Source organism: Gobius niger (genome assembly GCF_951799975.1).
Source record: "Gobius niger genome assembly, chromosome: 6".
In the NCBI taxonomy this organism is placed as follows: Eukaryota; Metazoa; Chordata; class Actinopteri; order Gobiiformes; family Gobiidae; genus Gobius; species Gobius niger.
The window spans coordinates 30,490,550-30,505,560 of NC_136857.1; the positions used below are offsets into that span (position 1 = coordinate 30,490,550).

Below are 15,011 nucleotides of genomic sequence, written 5' to 3' on the forward strand. Positions count from 1 at the left end.
ATGGAGATTCTGCTTTAGGCAGATCTTCAGACTTCTTCTGGATATAAGAGTTATATCATATTCTGAAACTCAAATATGCACTAAAAACAATCAATCAAAATCAAAAAAATTGTTTTGTTTACTCTCATTCTAAAAAAACCAAACCCTTGTCATTTGTATCTGCTGGAGAGTCATGTGTGTCCCAGTTCCTCTGAGTCGTGGTGGGTCCTGGTGGACCATGACAGATGTGGACAGGACTGTAGTAGAACTTATTTTACTTTAGAGAAAATAGTTACTATAGCAACTGAAGAAATGAATCTCATGAGCTTCTTCTGTAACATCTGTCCACATCAGTCCTGCTGCACCACGACTCAGAGGAACTGGGACATGACTCTACAGCAGATACAAATGACAAGGGTATTTTCACACCTGTTACTAAGGAATACTTGAATTTCAATCTTTTACTGTTACATCCAGCAGAAGAGTAATGTTCTAAAGCAGAATCTCCATGACTTCTTTCCTCACTTCTCAGTCTGTGACTGAAGAGCAATGAGACCTCAGCTTCTTTACTGAAAACAAAGAGCTCACTATTTAGCGGCAAGTTCCTGTGACTCACGGTGTCTGACCTACAGTGTAACTCTTAAGCCACAGTGACTCAGAATGGGCAGGGCACAAATGTGACCAAACGCCAAGATCCAAGAGCCAAGTGGTGTAGATGCGATTAAATTTGTGTCGTGAATCAAGAGTTAACTGTGCTCATTTAACTGCCTCTGAAAAGCCTCCAGGAGAGTTAATATTTGAGATAAACCTGGATTAGCTGGTTTTATGCATAATAAGACAGGGACATTAAGAAATAACTTGAGCAGTATTTCTGTAGAGAACTTATTACTTTTATCTACTTTCATTTCCAAAGCCTAACAATGCACAGTCCAGAACAGGCGGTGGCGCTGTGCAGATGTAACGTCAATTCCACTGCCTGCGTTTTTGACTTAATCCCAACAACAGAAATACAAGGCTTTACGCTCATTCTCACATTTGCCTTTTATTAAAACATTTCTCCCGTTCAGAAACAATCCTTGGATGTGCACGGGGACATTCTTCCTCTTTATTACACATGGACAAAAGTTCTGGCACCCCCTAAGTTTCCTTTTTTTTTTGTATTTCTCCCAGAAAGTTAGTGCAATTTCACATGTTTTGGTATAAATCTGTTCATTCCCTTTGTGTGTGTTGGAACATCACAAAAAAAAGCTGAGAAAGAAGAGGAGAGAAACGAATTGGCAAATTTTGCATAATTTCACACGAAACTCTGATACTTTAATCAGATAAATGGGAGAGTGTGCGTCTGTGCCTGCCGTACAAAAGACAGAGAACAGGAAGAGGACTTGAGAACACGAATCAACAGCATCAAGGTCTCAAGTCTATCTCCAGAAATGTTCATTTTTCCACGGTGTGCAACATAATGAAGAAGTTCACAACCCATGGCCCTGCAGCGGACCTCTCTGGGAAGGTTGCAACGCAGGACAGTCTGGATGGTAAATAAGCAGCCGCAAAACTACTTAACTGACACTTTAAGGTTAGGGTTAATATTTATTTACATCCAAATCTCAAAGCATATTGACTGGAGAGCTGTCAACTGTCGACACAGACGTTTATATTTAGTCTGGTGTTATAAGTGATTTGCCTCAGGTGCACTGTGGAGCGGGTCAGACTGTTTTTAATGCAGGCTAGCTGATACCATAGAAATGCGCTAGCCTTGCATTAGCCTAGCGCCACGAAACTCTTCAAATATAAGAACTGTAGAACTCCGGAAATCAGCAACACTCTGGATAACTAGGAAATGATGCCCTATGTCAAAAATCCTGAAATATCCCTTTAACCCTAATTATATCTGGATTAGGGTTACCTACCCTAACCCCCTGATCAGGGTGGACATGTAACAGGTTGAAGAAATTCAAATCTGTCAGTGTTTGAATGAGATCCAATGGGAAACTTTCCGAGTCCATGACTGCAAATCGTACAATCAAATCCTCAAAATTGTAGTCCTTTAAACTTCATGAAAATCTCGGTTTGTATGAGCCCTGTCAGCCACTTCATTCACAAAGAGAACCGCTTGTCTTTTGAATGACACTAATTGGATTATAGTTGGTTTTATACAGAATGTGCAAGGTGGGGTTGTCATCGTGCTGACTGTGCCTTGTGATGTTTATGAAGACAAATGGAATTTTGTTTTTCATATCTATAAATTTCACTTTTGTCCAGTATTAAGTCGAATACTTATACTACTAATGCTACAAAACTACGATGAAATAAAGTAGTTATTCAAATTACCATCCAGAAAGTGAGCATTTCTTTATATACTGTAGAAAGCAAGATGTCTTCATTGAAGATTTGGAAAGCAAGGGTTCGGGGCCCCCTGATGGAGGAGTGGTCCTCTACATGTTCCTTTTCTGCTTAAAGCCAGAAACAGCTCTGGCCCTAAGTGACATCTTGCGGGATGGACAATATCGAACAAGCAGCGGCTCCGAGTGCATCCCCTCACTGGCACAAATTGAAAGGTTTTCAGGCTACAATCCACTGAAATCTCCCCGTCAATCAAACACTGCGCTCAGGAAATATTAAAATAGATTAAAAATCTCTTATTTTTTTCATCGGTTACATGACAAAAAAAAGGCATATTCGAGGTTGTCGCTAATGTCACTCACAACGCCGCCAACCACCGACCTTCCGGTACGTGATTACACCGGGTTTGAGTGTGTACTTTTATTTTGTTGACGTATTCAGTGCATGATCAGTTTGGTCAGTTTTGGAACCAATGGACGAGAAAAGCACTTCTCCTCGGTGCTCGTGGTGGGGTACTGACATTGCGGCGATACCACCCCCCAGTGGCCGGGAGCGACTCCAGAAGGCTCGCCCTATTTGGAGAAAGGTTTGGAGTCTGCAGGCGCTGCCAAAGTGGAGATGTTGGAAAATGGGTTTAAAAGTTTTGTGATAGAGCACAATGCAACATTCCACTGCCTGAAAAATATAAGATTCAGGGCCTTTGATGATTCACTTGTAAATGGGTTGGGATTAAGTAACTGGGGTTAGGCCTTTTTACTAGTTTATATACACTATGTAAAAAAAAACGCTTTCCAAATATGTGTGTAACGTTTGATAATGGCATACAACTGAAAGTATACTGTATATCATTAAGCCTCTGCAAACATTTGTTCCTCATGAGTTCACGGGTAACTCAAGCTTGTCAGTGGAGCGCCTTAAGTGTTGCCATTGTTGATTTTACAATTAAAAAAACTAGAGCAGCAAACGTGTAACTGAACAAGCCTCCAGCTGGAGAACTGTCACACCTGCCGTTCAGAGCCAACTGGAGCCACTTTCTCCGCGTTGTGCCGCGCTGTGCCGCGTTGTGCCGCGCTGTGCCGCGTCCTCGTGGGAGCGCTCCTCTCTCTTACCTTGCTCCGGGCTCAGGCTGCGGACGCTGCTGAAATCCTCCATCGGTGTATTCCCCGAAGAGCGAGTCTGGCTCCATCTGGGGGTACTCCGCTAATCAAGAACCTCTGTCGGACCCCCCCACCACTCGCGCGAACATCCCAAGACTTCCTAGACCGAGAGGGAAGAAGGAGCGCACCTTTCCGCGCTCAGCTGCCGCGCTCCCGCGCCTGCCCTGCCATTGTCTCAGCTCGAGAAGTGTGTCATCCCGCGCTTCTTCTTGTTCTCCTTACTGTACACAGCGCAGGGAGGGAGGGGCAAGGGGGAGGGGGGGGGTGCTGGAGCTTCAGGAGAGCAGTTGTAGCCGAGCACTTAAGAGAGGGAGAGAGTAGTAGAGAGGCCATCACCTGGGAGAGCACAGGGGCTGTTAGGGGGAGAGAGAGGGAGAGAGGGAGGGAGGGGGTGAGAATAGGCAGGAGGGCCAAGGAAGAGGAAGAGGAGGGAAGGAAGAGAAGGAGGGGAGGAGAGAAGGAGATGTGGAATGATGATGGGAGAGGAGACAAAAGGGTGGAGGAAGAGGGAAGGAAGTGGTAGTTGAGGAGGATCGGGGTGATATAAGGGGATGAGAGGAGAAAGGGAGGAGAAGAGGACGAGGGAATGGGAGGAGGGGTGAAGGGGTCGAGGCGGTGGTGGAGGAAAGGAAAAGGGGGGTTGCGATGAGAGGGAAGAATGAGGGGGTGAGAAAGGAAAGACGAGAGGGCATGAGAAGAGGAAGAAAGGTGGATGGGAAGAAAGAGGGGAGGAGATGAGAGGAAGGAGGGGGAGAAGAGAGGAGATGAGGGGAGAAGATGAAGAAAGGAAGGAAGGAAGGAAGGAAGGAAGGAAGGAAGGAAGGAAGGAAGGAAGGAAGGAAGGAAGGAAGGAAGGAAGGAAGGAAGGAAGGAAGGAAGGAAAGGAGAGGAGATGAGGGGAGAAGAGGATGTGAAGGAAGGAGAGGGAGAAGAGGGGAGGAATAAGGAAGGAAAGAGGAGATGAGGGGAGAAGAGGAGGTGAGGAAGGAAGGAAGGAAGGAAGGAAGGAAGGAAGGAAGGAAGGAAGGAAGGAAGGAAGGAAGGAAGGAAGGAAGGAAGGAAGGAAGGTAAAAGAGGTGGTGAGAAAGAAAAGACGAGGGGATGAGAAGAGGAAGAAAGGTGGATGAGAAGAAAGAGGGGAGGAGATGAGAGAAAGGAGGGGGAGAAGAGAGGAGATGAGGGGAGAAGAGGAAGGAAGGAAGGAAGGAAGGAAGGAAGGAAGGAAGGAAGGAAGGAAGGAAGGAAGGAAGGAAAGGAGAGGAGATGAGGGGAGAAGAGGATGTGAAGGAAGGAGAGGGAGAAGAGGGGAGGAATAAGGAAGGAAAGAGGAGATGAGGGGATAAGAGGAGGTGAAGGAAGGAGGGGAAAAGGAAGGAAGGAAGGAAGGAAGGAAGGAAGGAAGGAAGGAAGGAAGGAAGGAAGGAAGGAAGGAAGGAAGGAAGGAAGGAAGGAAGGAAGGAGAGGTAAAAGAGGGGAGGAAGCAAGGAGGGGGAGAAGAGGGGAGGAAGGAATGGGGCATGGGTGGATGAGAGGAGGTGAATGTGTTCGGGAAAGAAGGGATCACGAAGGTTGGGAGGATGGGTGGAACACGGAGGCGGTGGAGAAGAAGGAGAGGGAATATGATCTTTTTATTCGCGTCTTAACGCCGTCGGTTCAAAGTGGATCATATGTGGGGGGGGGGGGGGGAGAGCTGAATTCGCATTTTTTTTTCCCCCTCCACTTCCTTCTTTAGAGCTGCAGGTTTTGCACAGACGGAGAATGAAAACGGACAAAAGAAAGCGCAGAGCTGCAGAGTGGGCGGCCATTCCAAACTATCTGGCGTCTCACATGCGGTAGGTGCTTAAAGTGGACATGTCCTGCATTTGAAACTTTTGCTGAGGATCTCTGAGGTGGTCTCCCATCAGGTCCCGTGTGCAGGTGGGGGGGGGGGGGGGGGGGGGGGGGCGATGGAGACAGAGATGGAGAAGAAGGAGGCCAAGTGTGTGATTCGTGCTATTTTCAGAAACGCCGCAAACACGCGGGCCGTGTTTATGGACGGAGTGAAAACACAGAGAGGAGCTAATGAGGCCCGTAAACCGTCTGTGATCCCGACACTTCGCGCTAACAAGACAGCGCCCCACGAAACCTTCCACTTAACCAGGAAGGACGGCATCGTTCTCTCCTGAAGATAGGAGAGCGCCTTTCTGTCCCGTCTCCGGCGCACTTTCTAAACGGAGGCGAGATTTGTGGCGACAAAATCAGGATTAAATGAATAGGTTCATTTGGTTGACGTAGAAGAGAGGGGAAATGAGGATCTCTTATTTAGTCTTAACCAAATGTGCCTTGATTTGTGGTCTCAAAGCTTAATAAATGATGAGAGGAATCAGATATTTAAAAAAAAAACCTCTGAAGAGACCGCCAAAATCTTGTTAAATTCATGAGATGTTGGGTCTGTGGAAGCTTCTTTAAGTGGAGATGTTGTCAGCACAAAGTGAGGAGGAAAAATGAGAATATGATCCTTTAAATTTACCATCCATCCATCCATCCATCCATCCATCCATCCATCCATCCATCCATCCATCCATCCATCCATCCATCCATCCATCCATCCATCCATCCATCCATCCATCCATCCATCCATCCATCCATCCATCTATCTATCTATCTATCTATCTATCTATCTATCTCAGTCTCAGCAGAGATGCCCAGACTTCCCGATCCACACACACCTCCTCCAGCTGTTCTGGGGGGACCCCGAGGAGACACTAGGCCAGCTCAGAGACATAGACCACCAGTATGTCCTGGGTCTTCCATGAGGCCTTGTCCCTATAGGACATGCCTGGAACACCTCTCGGGGGAGGCGACCAGGAGGCATCTGAAACAGATGCCTCCTCGGCTGCTCCTTTCAACGTGAAGGAACAGCGACTCTACTCTGAGCTTCTCCCGGGTAAACTGAGCTCCTCACCCGATCTCGAAGGGTACGCCCAGCCACCCTGCGAAGGAAACTCATTTCGGCCACTTGTATCCGCAATCTTGTCCTTTCGGTCATTACCCTTTGAGAGCTTTGCCCCTGACTTTTAATTTACAGTTTCCCAAAACCTTTTGAACAGTATTGTGTCAAATAAGTATGGACCAAATGCCACTTGACATTTTCTGAAGTGCACAGTAGCCTGTAAAGTAGGCCGAACACATTCAGATGTCCGACATATTGGGGCTCCTAAGCTTTAAAATAATTGTAAAGATTTGTAAGAAAAGTACACAATCTATGGGACCACCAGGAGAAATCTGACAAACAGTCTAAACTCCGGCTCCGCGAGTGTTCAGCGCAGTATGGACTCCATGCATTAGTGTGCAGGTGAGCGCTGAGACGGCCACCCCCACAATCACACCCAGCGGCCCCGACATTTATGATTCCTTTATTCTTCCCACACATCGGACGTGCTGTTACAGTTCCTCTTTCCCCTCATATGCACCTGGGTGGCTAGGAACACACAATGGATCATCTACAACCTTTCTGGTTCATAACCCCATAAGGGGTTATGAATGTGAGGTCACACGTGGGCTGTGTTCTCTATGGAATAACCTGGAAAAGCAAAGGGTCTGGTATCATAGCTCCAGAATCGCACAGGATGTTTCGGTTTCGGGGTCGGAAAGTCTCCCATAATTTAACAGTTGGCACCTTCATCATTTATTTGGAAGATTTATCAGAACGCACTGAGATGGTCATTCAGGGAAAGCAGTTCAGGGAATCCAAAAATAACTCAAGTTTGGGGGGTGAGCAACAAAACAATCTTCCACTTTTCCGTTGCCGGGTCGTGGGGGCAGTTGGTCGGAGCTGCCCAGATCACATTGCATCAGCCCCCCTATGGCTCCTCCTGCAGGTGGTGGGTCCACAGAAGGACGGCCTCATGGTTCTAACTGGGCCTGTTGGTCTCTCAAAAGGTGCTTCTGAACCGCTCTTTGTCTGACCCGTCACCTAGGACCTGTTTGCCCTGGGAGACCCTACCAGGGGCATGAAGCTCCAGGATCATTCAGGTGCTCAAGCCCCTCCACCATGACTAACACATTTTTTTTTTTTTGCAAAGTCCCTCCTTCCCGGATCTCAGTGACTAATCAGAGTCCAGAGTCCTCCTGTTGACCAACGAGACGAGCTTTTCCTGTGAACCAGAGAACTTTCTGAGGAATTTGATTTCACTATCTCTCCAAACTTACAGACTATCACTTTAACACAGACATGTCTAGGTGATTTAATCCGGCCCGACTTGTAGAGCAGAAATTTCTGAGTATGTCAAAAGAAAAAGTAAGTCTCTAGCCCATTCCTGTGCGGAGTTATGAAATAACCAGAATGCTCATTCTAGCCACTATGGGGCAGCTGAAAGGATATGTTCTTACCCTTAGACGAGTTGATGCGTACCTGTCTGGTCTTTGTGTCCGTGAAAGAGCTTGGTCGCTTCTAACTTCACCCCGTTTGGAGCTGTAGGAATATACTGGGAGAGGCCAAATGCTAACAACATCTTTGACAGGTAAGTATCAACTCGACTAAGCTCAGGTAAGAACATATCACAGTATGGAAAAACGGACAACAAACTTGTGACACAGGCTTGTAAAGCGCAAAACAAGTGAGAAACATAATTATTACAGTCCCAGCTTTTGACCAAATCAGCAGTATTTTAAAACCGCAGCTCAATATAATTCATTTATTGGAAAATTATTCTCTCAATGGTATTTTCTTGTTTACATTCCAAACCCACTCTTCGCTCCTGTTTGCTCGCATGTGTTCCACTCTGGAAATGTAGTTGATGCCACGGATATTTCCACGCAGGAGTCCCTCGCCCCCCCTACCCCCCGCCTTCCCGCAAAGCTCCAACAAGAACTGGACGTTATAGCGCCAGATTCTTCAGGCCGATCCTCAAAAGGACCCCCATCAGCTCTGGGTCTATCTATCCGTCCATGTGTGTGGACCGCTCTTCTAAAACTGCTCTGCTTAATGGGTTTCTCCAGTTTTTCCTTGGGTCTTAGTTCCAGATAAACATCCGTCTCAGCGACCCATCTGCTGCTGACTTTTCCTTTGGGCGCTACAGTCCGGTTTCACTGTTAGTAAAACCAGTGACTGTTGATGCAGTCCTGCGCGTGAGGATCTGCTGTCGCCAAATTGGACCGTAGAAAAACTTAGCAACAAAGTAGGGCACCAGCTCCTGACACCAGCAGGTGGAGCCGCTCTGGGGGACGGAGACGAGACTGGATGTGCCGCATTACTCAAACATCAATGAATGAACCTAAGCACAGCTGCTCTGTTTATGGGTGAGGAGCATTATTAGAACATGGCTCCAAACAACACGCCTTTGTTTCATCTCCACGAGAAAGAGGTCACGGTTAGACAGAGGGAGCCCATGCCGGCCATGCATATTCTATGGACTTCCATCAGAACACTGTAAATAGACTTTTTCTTTTCCCAGAGAAAGTGTTGGCAGTGACGGGGAGGGGTGGCGGCGTGGGGGGCGGGGGGTGGGGGGGAGAGGGTCCGGGAGAGGAAGTGGACCACAGAGCCTCCGCTGAGTTGAAGCGGCAGAGTGGCAGCGGGGAGCGTACGCATGTTTTATTCATCAAAGAGCCAGCCACGGGGAGACGGAGACGCCGAGAGAAGGGGAGGCAGGCGGCCAGGCATGTGCGGGCTGGCCACAGGTGCACTGGGGCTGGGGGAGAAGGAGGTCCATCATCCCCCCCCTCCCCCAAACTCTTAATTAAGGCTCAATTACTGTATGTTATAGCCTCCGTAACACACATGGATACGCACACGGAGATTTCTCCCCGGAGCGTGTGTGGGGGCAGTTCATGAGCGGACCACGGGGGGGCGCTACTGCACACGGCTCCACAGGTGAAGTTGTAAATATTGTTGAGTCCAAGGCTGTGAAGTGTGGGGTCTGTAGGAGCTGCTAAAGTGGATAAAAACCTAACTTGAAGAAACTTTTGTAACGCCTGCACATGCGCCATATGTAGATTAAAGCATCATCGTCTTTCGTGCTACACGCGGATACCAAACGAAGTCAAACTGAGCCCGGACTGAACTCACAAAGCCATTAACTAATCAGCGATCCAACCTTTCTCACTTCTTTACTGTCAGAGAGAGAGAGACAACAGGAATTACTACAAAGAGTACTGCATTGCATACAGCCACATCTTAAAGACAGAGGGACATATAGAGGGAATCAACATTTTTCACTCTTTTTAGTTTAGGTTTCTGGCAGAACATATTTATCACACACAAAGTCAAGGGTAAATCGTGTCCATGTGGATGTTTTTCACAGCAGAAAAAAATGCACTTGTAGCTAGCGTTAGCATGTGTAGCAATATACTTTTCTTTATTTAGAAAAGTATATTGATAATTCAGTTGTTGTGAAAGTAATGATGGAGAGTTTGTTCCCCAATTTGTTTTGCACCCTCTGGACCATTCCAAAGCTGCCCACTGTCTGGCGTTGCCAAGGTTACCAGCTGTGTTGTGTCAGATTTTATATAGATACAGAGAAGGGGGCGTGGCTTCACCAAGGGGGGAAACAGAATCTTTTTAGCCATTTTCTGGTGGAACTTTTTTATATCACATTAATAAATTCAGGTCCATGTAGATGCAGATGGCATCTCATCATGGAAGGGGGCGTGGCCTCACCGAGGGGAAAGGTTTGCATTTAGCATTAGCATGATGCTAACATGAAGCACCATGTTAGCATTCTCGGTTATTTCTGTATTTATGGGCTGTTGAACCACTTTGCTCCTCTCCATGTCTTTGTATGTTTATTTAGTAGAAAACTATAGCCTATTCATAATTAAAGGTACACTGTGTAACATTTTGGACTATACTGTTGCCATCAAAACATGCTTCTAGTGACCAGCTCCACACAGAAAATGCTACTACTGCAGTGAGAAATCAAAGAATGGATTTGGATGGGAACCTAAACTGTTTAAATCTCAAATGCTACTGACTTCAGCCGACATCTCCATGGAAACGAGCTGGAGACGCACCCACTCCCGATAAATGTATGTCATCTCTTAGGAGAGCAGAGCCGCTCACAGCAAAATCACATGTTTGTTTGAGGTATTTTTCAATGCTGAATGCTGTCATAAAATGAAAGCTTGTATTTCAATTTTATTTTTTGGGTAAAATTCTACGCGTTGTGGCTTTAAGCATTTTTAAAGTAGTTTTTGAATAGATACAGACGGCATCTCGTCATAGAAGGGGGCGTGACTTCGCCGAGGGGGAAAATAGAATCTTTAGAGAAACACAATTTTCACTCTTTTTAGCAATTTTCTGGTGGAATATCAACTTATTTATCACACATGAATAAAGTCAAGTGTAAATCGGGTCCATATGGATATTTTCTCACAGCAGATTGTTCATTAGAAGTGAAAAAACGGCACTTGTAGCAAGCGCTAGCTAACCGTTAGCATTAGCCCGATGCTAACATGTAGCATGAAGTTAGCATTCTCCGTTATTCATGTATTTATGGGCTGTTGAACCTTTGCTCCTCTCCATGTCTTTGTTTCTTTATTTAGTAGAAACTATATTCATAATTCAGCATTTGTTACAGTCGTTTTTGAATAATTAGAGAAAATTTTCATTTTTTCAAAATTGTTTTCCCCCTTAACTGTTTTCAAAAATGACCATATATGGGCGATTCCAGAGATGCCGTCTGTATCTATAATTAGAGAAAGTCCAAATTGTTTTCCCCCTTAACTATTTTCAAACATGACGCCGTCTGTATCTATGGATATTTTTCCCCAGCAGATTGTTCAGTAGATGTGATAAAGCGGCAGTCATAGCTAAGACTAGCTAGCGTTAGCACCGTTCCAATGCTAATGCTAGCTAGCATGAAGCAACATGTTAGCATTCTCTGTTATTTAAGGGCCATTGAACCACTTTGCTCCTCCCTATGTCTTTGTATCTTTATTTAGTAGAAAACTATATTCATGATTCAGCGTTTGTTAAAGTAGTTTTTGAATAATTAGAGAAAGTTTAGATTCTTCTCCAAATTGTTTTCCCCCTTAACTGTTTTCAAACATGACCATATATGGGCGAATCCAGAGATGCTGTCCAATTACAGAAAAGTGGTGTGATCTCTACTTTTTAACGCTCTTGAATGTAGACTATAAAGTAGCAGTACTCTTTGTATCTTTTGGACTGGTGTGAATGAGTCACCTGAACACAAGTCCATCATCTCAAATCTTCTTTGGATCGTCCAGGGAATCGGATTAAGCATTGAGCCCCACACTGGGTCGGCCTAAACCAACTTGGAAAGCAATATAAAGGCACTTCCTCCCACTTCCAAAAGCCAGAGCCCAAAGTAAAAGTGTCCCCTTTGGTCTCCGCTCACAGAGAGACACCGTTCGCACCACAGAGTTCTGCCTTGTAAACTTGCACAAAAACATCCCCATTTGGCAGCATAAATATTAAAATCCGACATCAGAATTCCGGCGTCGTGGCATGTGTGTCAGATCTGAGCGGAGCTGTCCAAGGTGCTGACTGAGAGCGGCTCTCTGAATACAAACACGGAGAGAAAGGATGACGGTGCATGAAGGAGTTAGTGCCACTATGTTTATATTATGGAGATGAACCAGAGCTGTTGAAATGTGGAGCGCACCGGGACTTGCTGATGCGGCGGGAAAGGGAAAAGTGCTTCAGAAGATAAAGGGGCGCCATGCATTTCTTGGTGGTCAGTGTTTGTGTGCAGAGGTGTGAGCCTGTCAGAGGGAACCGCCTTCTCCATTTCACCACTCCGCCTGAGCCCTGCCACCTGCGACATCAGACGCTATTGTTCTGGTCACAAAAATGTAAATATAGCTTTATAGGGCCATCAGTAAAGTAAAGAAGCATATAGTCCTCACTCAGCCAATCAGAAGAGATCACCCTACATCACAGATCCCACAACTGAAGTCTGGAAAAAGACCCACGTCTGAGTAAATTCATTTCCAACTTGAAAACTAACCATGGTAAGTTGATGAAACACACTTTTTATGGGTGAATAGTTGTGCTAAGTGATGATAAATGTGTTGGTTTTGGAGGACTTAGTGAAATGAATGAAATTACAGCATAAAAAAGGCAGGCACCATGTTTGATCAACCAGGGGTCCTCAAACTATGGCCAAATGTAGATTCCAGCCACTAGGGGCAACTTAAATAGACAACAAATGATTCCACGCATGTCCAGCAGAGGGCACTGTCATAAGAGATCAGGACATTGTAGTCACGTATGTAGCCGATGAAGCTTACCACCAGAGTGTGAAGTGACTGAATAATGACTGCAGTACTTTGAGAAACTTTTTACACAGGTTTGTAAAGCGCAATACAAGTTTGAGCTGTTATTACTTCGGTCACAATACATTTGACCAGCACCACCCGAGACCTGAAAGTACTGTTTGTGTATTTTATATATAAACCTTTGTACTTGTGTTTACCCCTTAAAGGCTAATGAACTAAATATGGTAACTTAGTTTACAATATTTTTTCTACCAAATATGGTTACTTCACTCACATCGATTTATTGTATATTGAAAAATTTTGAAAAATGTTTAAAAAAAGAAACTTGTGTTATGTCCCCAAAAACACTCTTAATCTGAAATTATTTATTTCAAAGTACAATGTGTGTAAATGTAAATGCATGGGTTTATTTTGTCGACATATTCGATATTATGTCTTTTTTGTTTTTCTCATAAGATCAAGCAAGAAATGAGATATTGAAAAATAATTGAAAAGATTGTTTTGCACCAGTTGCTTGTGTGCAGAGTGGGGAACGGGCCGGTGCGCCGCAATGTTGCTTCCTGGAAATCTGCGACTCGCTAGTGACATCAAATAAAAACACCTCACGTCTGCACTGATTGACACCGCCCGTGTCCCGTGATCTGCTTTCATCACTGACTTAAAAACCAGAGGAAAAGCTGTGGACATGATCCTCCTCAAAGACAGACAGTTAAAGCAGATCCTGCTGCATAAATAATGAGCCGCGTGTCCGCACTCTGCTCTCCTGCAACTTTCATGAGCGGGGAACAACAACAAACCTCCGCTCTGTAGCGCCATCAGAACCTGAGCCCCCGTTCGAACCATGCACTCCCGCCGCGGAGGAGAGAGAGAGAGTGTGGAGGAGAGCGCTGCAGCGAGCTAAAAACGGACGGCTTGGCCCATTTTTTTATGAACAAATCATTCACATCGTGAGGGCAAAATGTTACCCTTTCTCCACCTAATAAATTCAATATGGCCATCAATATGTCAATATGAGCGCAGACACCTGTGCTTGAGCACCAGGAAGACGAAGGAGATGGTGATCGACTTCAGGAGGAAGTCAGTACCGCACACACGGCTGAACATTCAGTGGGAGGACATTGAGGAGGTGGACAGTTTCAAGGACCTGGGTGTTCACCTCAACAATAAACTGGACCAACGCCCTGTACAAGAAGGGCCAGAGTCTCCACTTTCTGAGGAGACTGAGGTCCTTCTGAGGAGACTGAGGTCCTTCTGAGGGGACTGAGGTCCTTCTGAGGAGACTGAGGTCTTTCGGAGGAGACTGAGGTCCTTCTGAGGAGACTGAGGTCTTTCTGAGGAGACTGAGGTCCTTCTGAGGAGACTGAGGTCTTTCTGAGGAGACTGAGGTCCTTCTGAGGAGACTGAGGTCCTTCTGAGGAGACTGAGGTCCTTCGGAGGAGACTGAGGTCCTTCTGAGGAGACTGAGGTCCTTCTGAGGAGACTGAGGTCCTTCTGAGGAGACTGAGGTCCTTCGGAGTGAGCAGTTTTTATGACTCTTTGGGAGGTGAGGGACAGGAGGGTGTTAGCCAAGCTCACCTCCATCATGCACAACACCTCCCACCCACTGCACGGGACTGTAGAGGAGCTGAGCAGCTCTTTCAGTGGGAGACTGACACACCCTCAGTGCAAGAAGGAGCAGGTCCTTCATCCCCACTGCTGTCAGGCTGAACAACAGGACTGTGAAGGAACATGTGCAATAACCCCTGTGCAGAATACACACAATCACTTTATCAACCACTTGCTCTATGATGTAAACCTGCGCTGCTAACACTGACTGACTATATCTTTTTTTCTGTCTGTTTTACTGCTATACTTTTTGTCCCTACAAAGTCCTTGGTAGTCATTGCATAGAAGATACCACTATTTCATATTTAAAAGTTTTTTCTCACATTTTCTGCCCATTTGCACACCCTGAGTGTTTCTAAGAGCTGAACGTACAATACATTTCTCCATTGTGAGATCAATGAAGGCTATCTTTTCTTTTCTTTTCTTTTCTTTTCTTTTCTTTTCTTTTCTTTTCTTTTCTTTTCTTTTCTTTTCTTTTCTTTTCTTTTCTTTTCTTTTCTTTTCTTCTCTTTTGCAAGAAGTAGAGACAGTTCTAATATTCCAGTTTCCTTCATGAACGCGACACACTGCAGGAGGAATGTAGACTGTTCCGCTTTTTATCTCTAAAACAGACCAGATTGCACTAAATTGTATCAGATTCATTCACATTTCCCGCGGGAGGACCCTGTTGTACTTGTATTTGCCACACGCAGTATCCAGGGAGTA

General features: G+C 45.6%; 1 protein-coding gene across 1 annotated transcript in view; it reads right to left on the reverse strand.

Moving 5' to 3' along the window:
* The window catches only part of plch2a (phospholipase C, eta 2a), a 103,445-nt gene extending 99,662 nt beyond the window's left edge, over positions 1-3,783 (reverse strand). Inside the window, exon 1 of the mRNA XM_079558015.1 lies at positions 3,429-3,783. Within this exon, the coding sequence (XP_079414141.1) occupies positions 3,429-3,471 (43 nt within the window). The 5' untranslated portion in view covers positions 3,472-3,783. The remainder of the gene's footprint in view (positions 1-3,428) is intronic.
* Between the last annotated feature and the right edge of the window lie 11,228 nt (positions 3,784-15,011).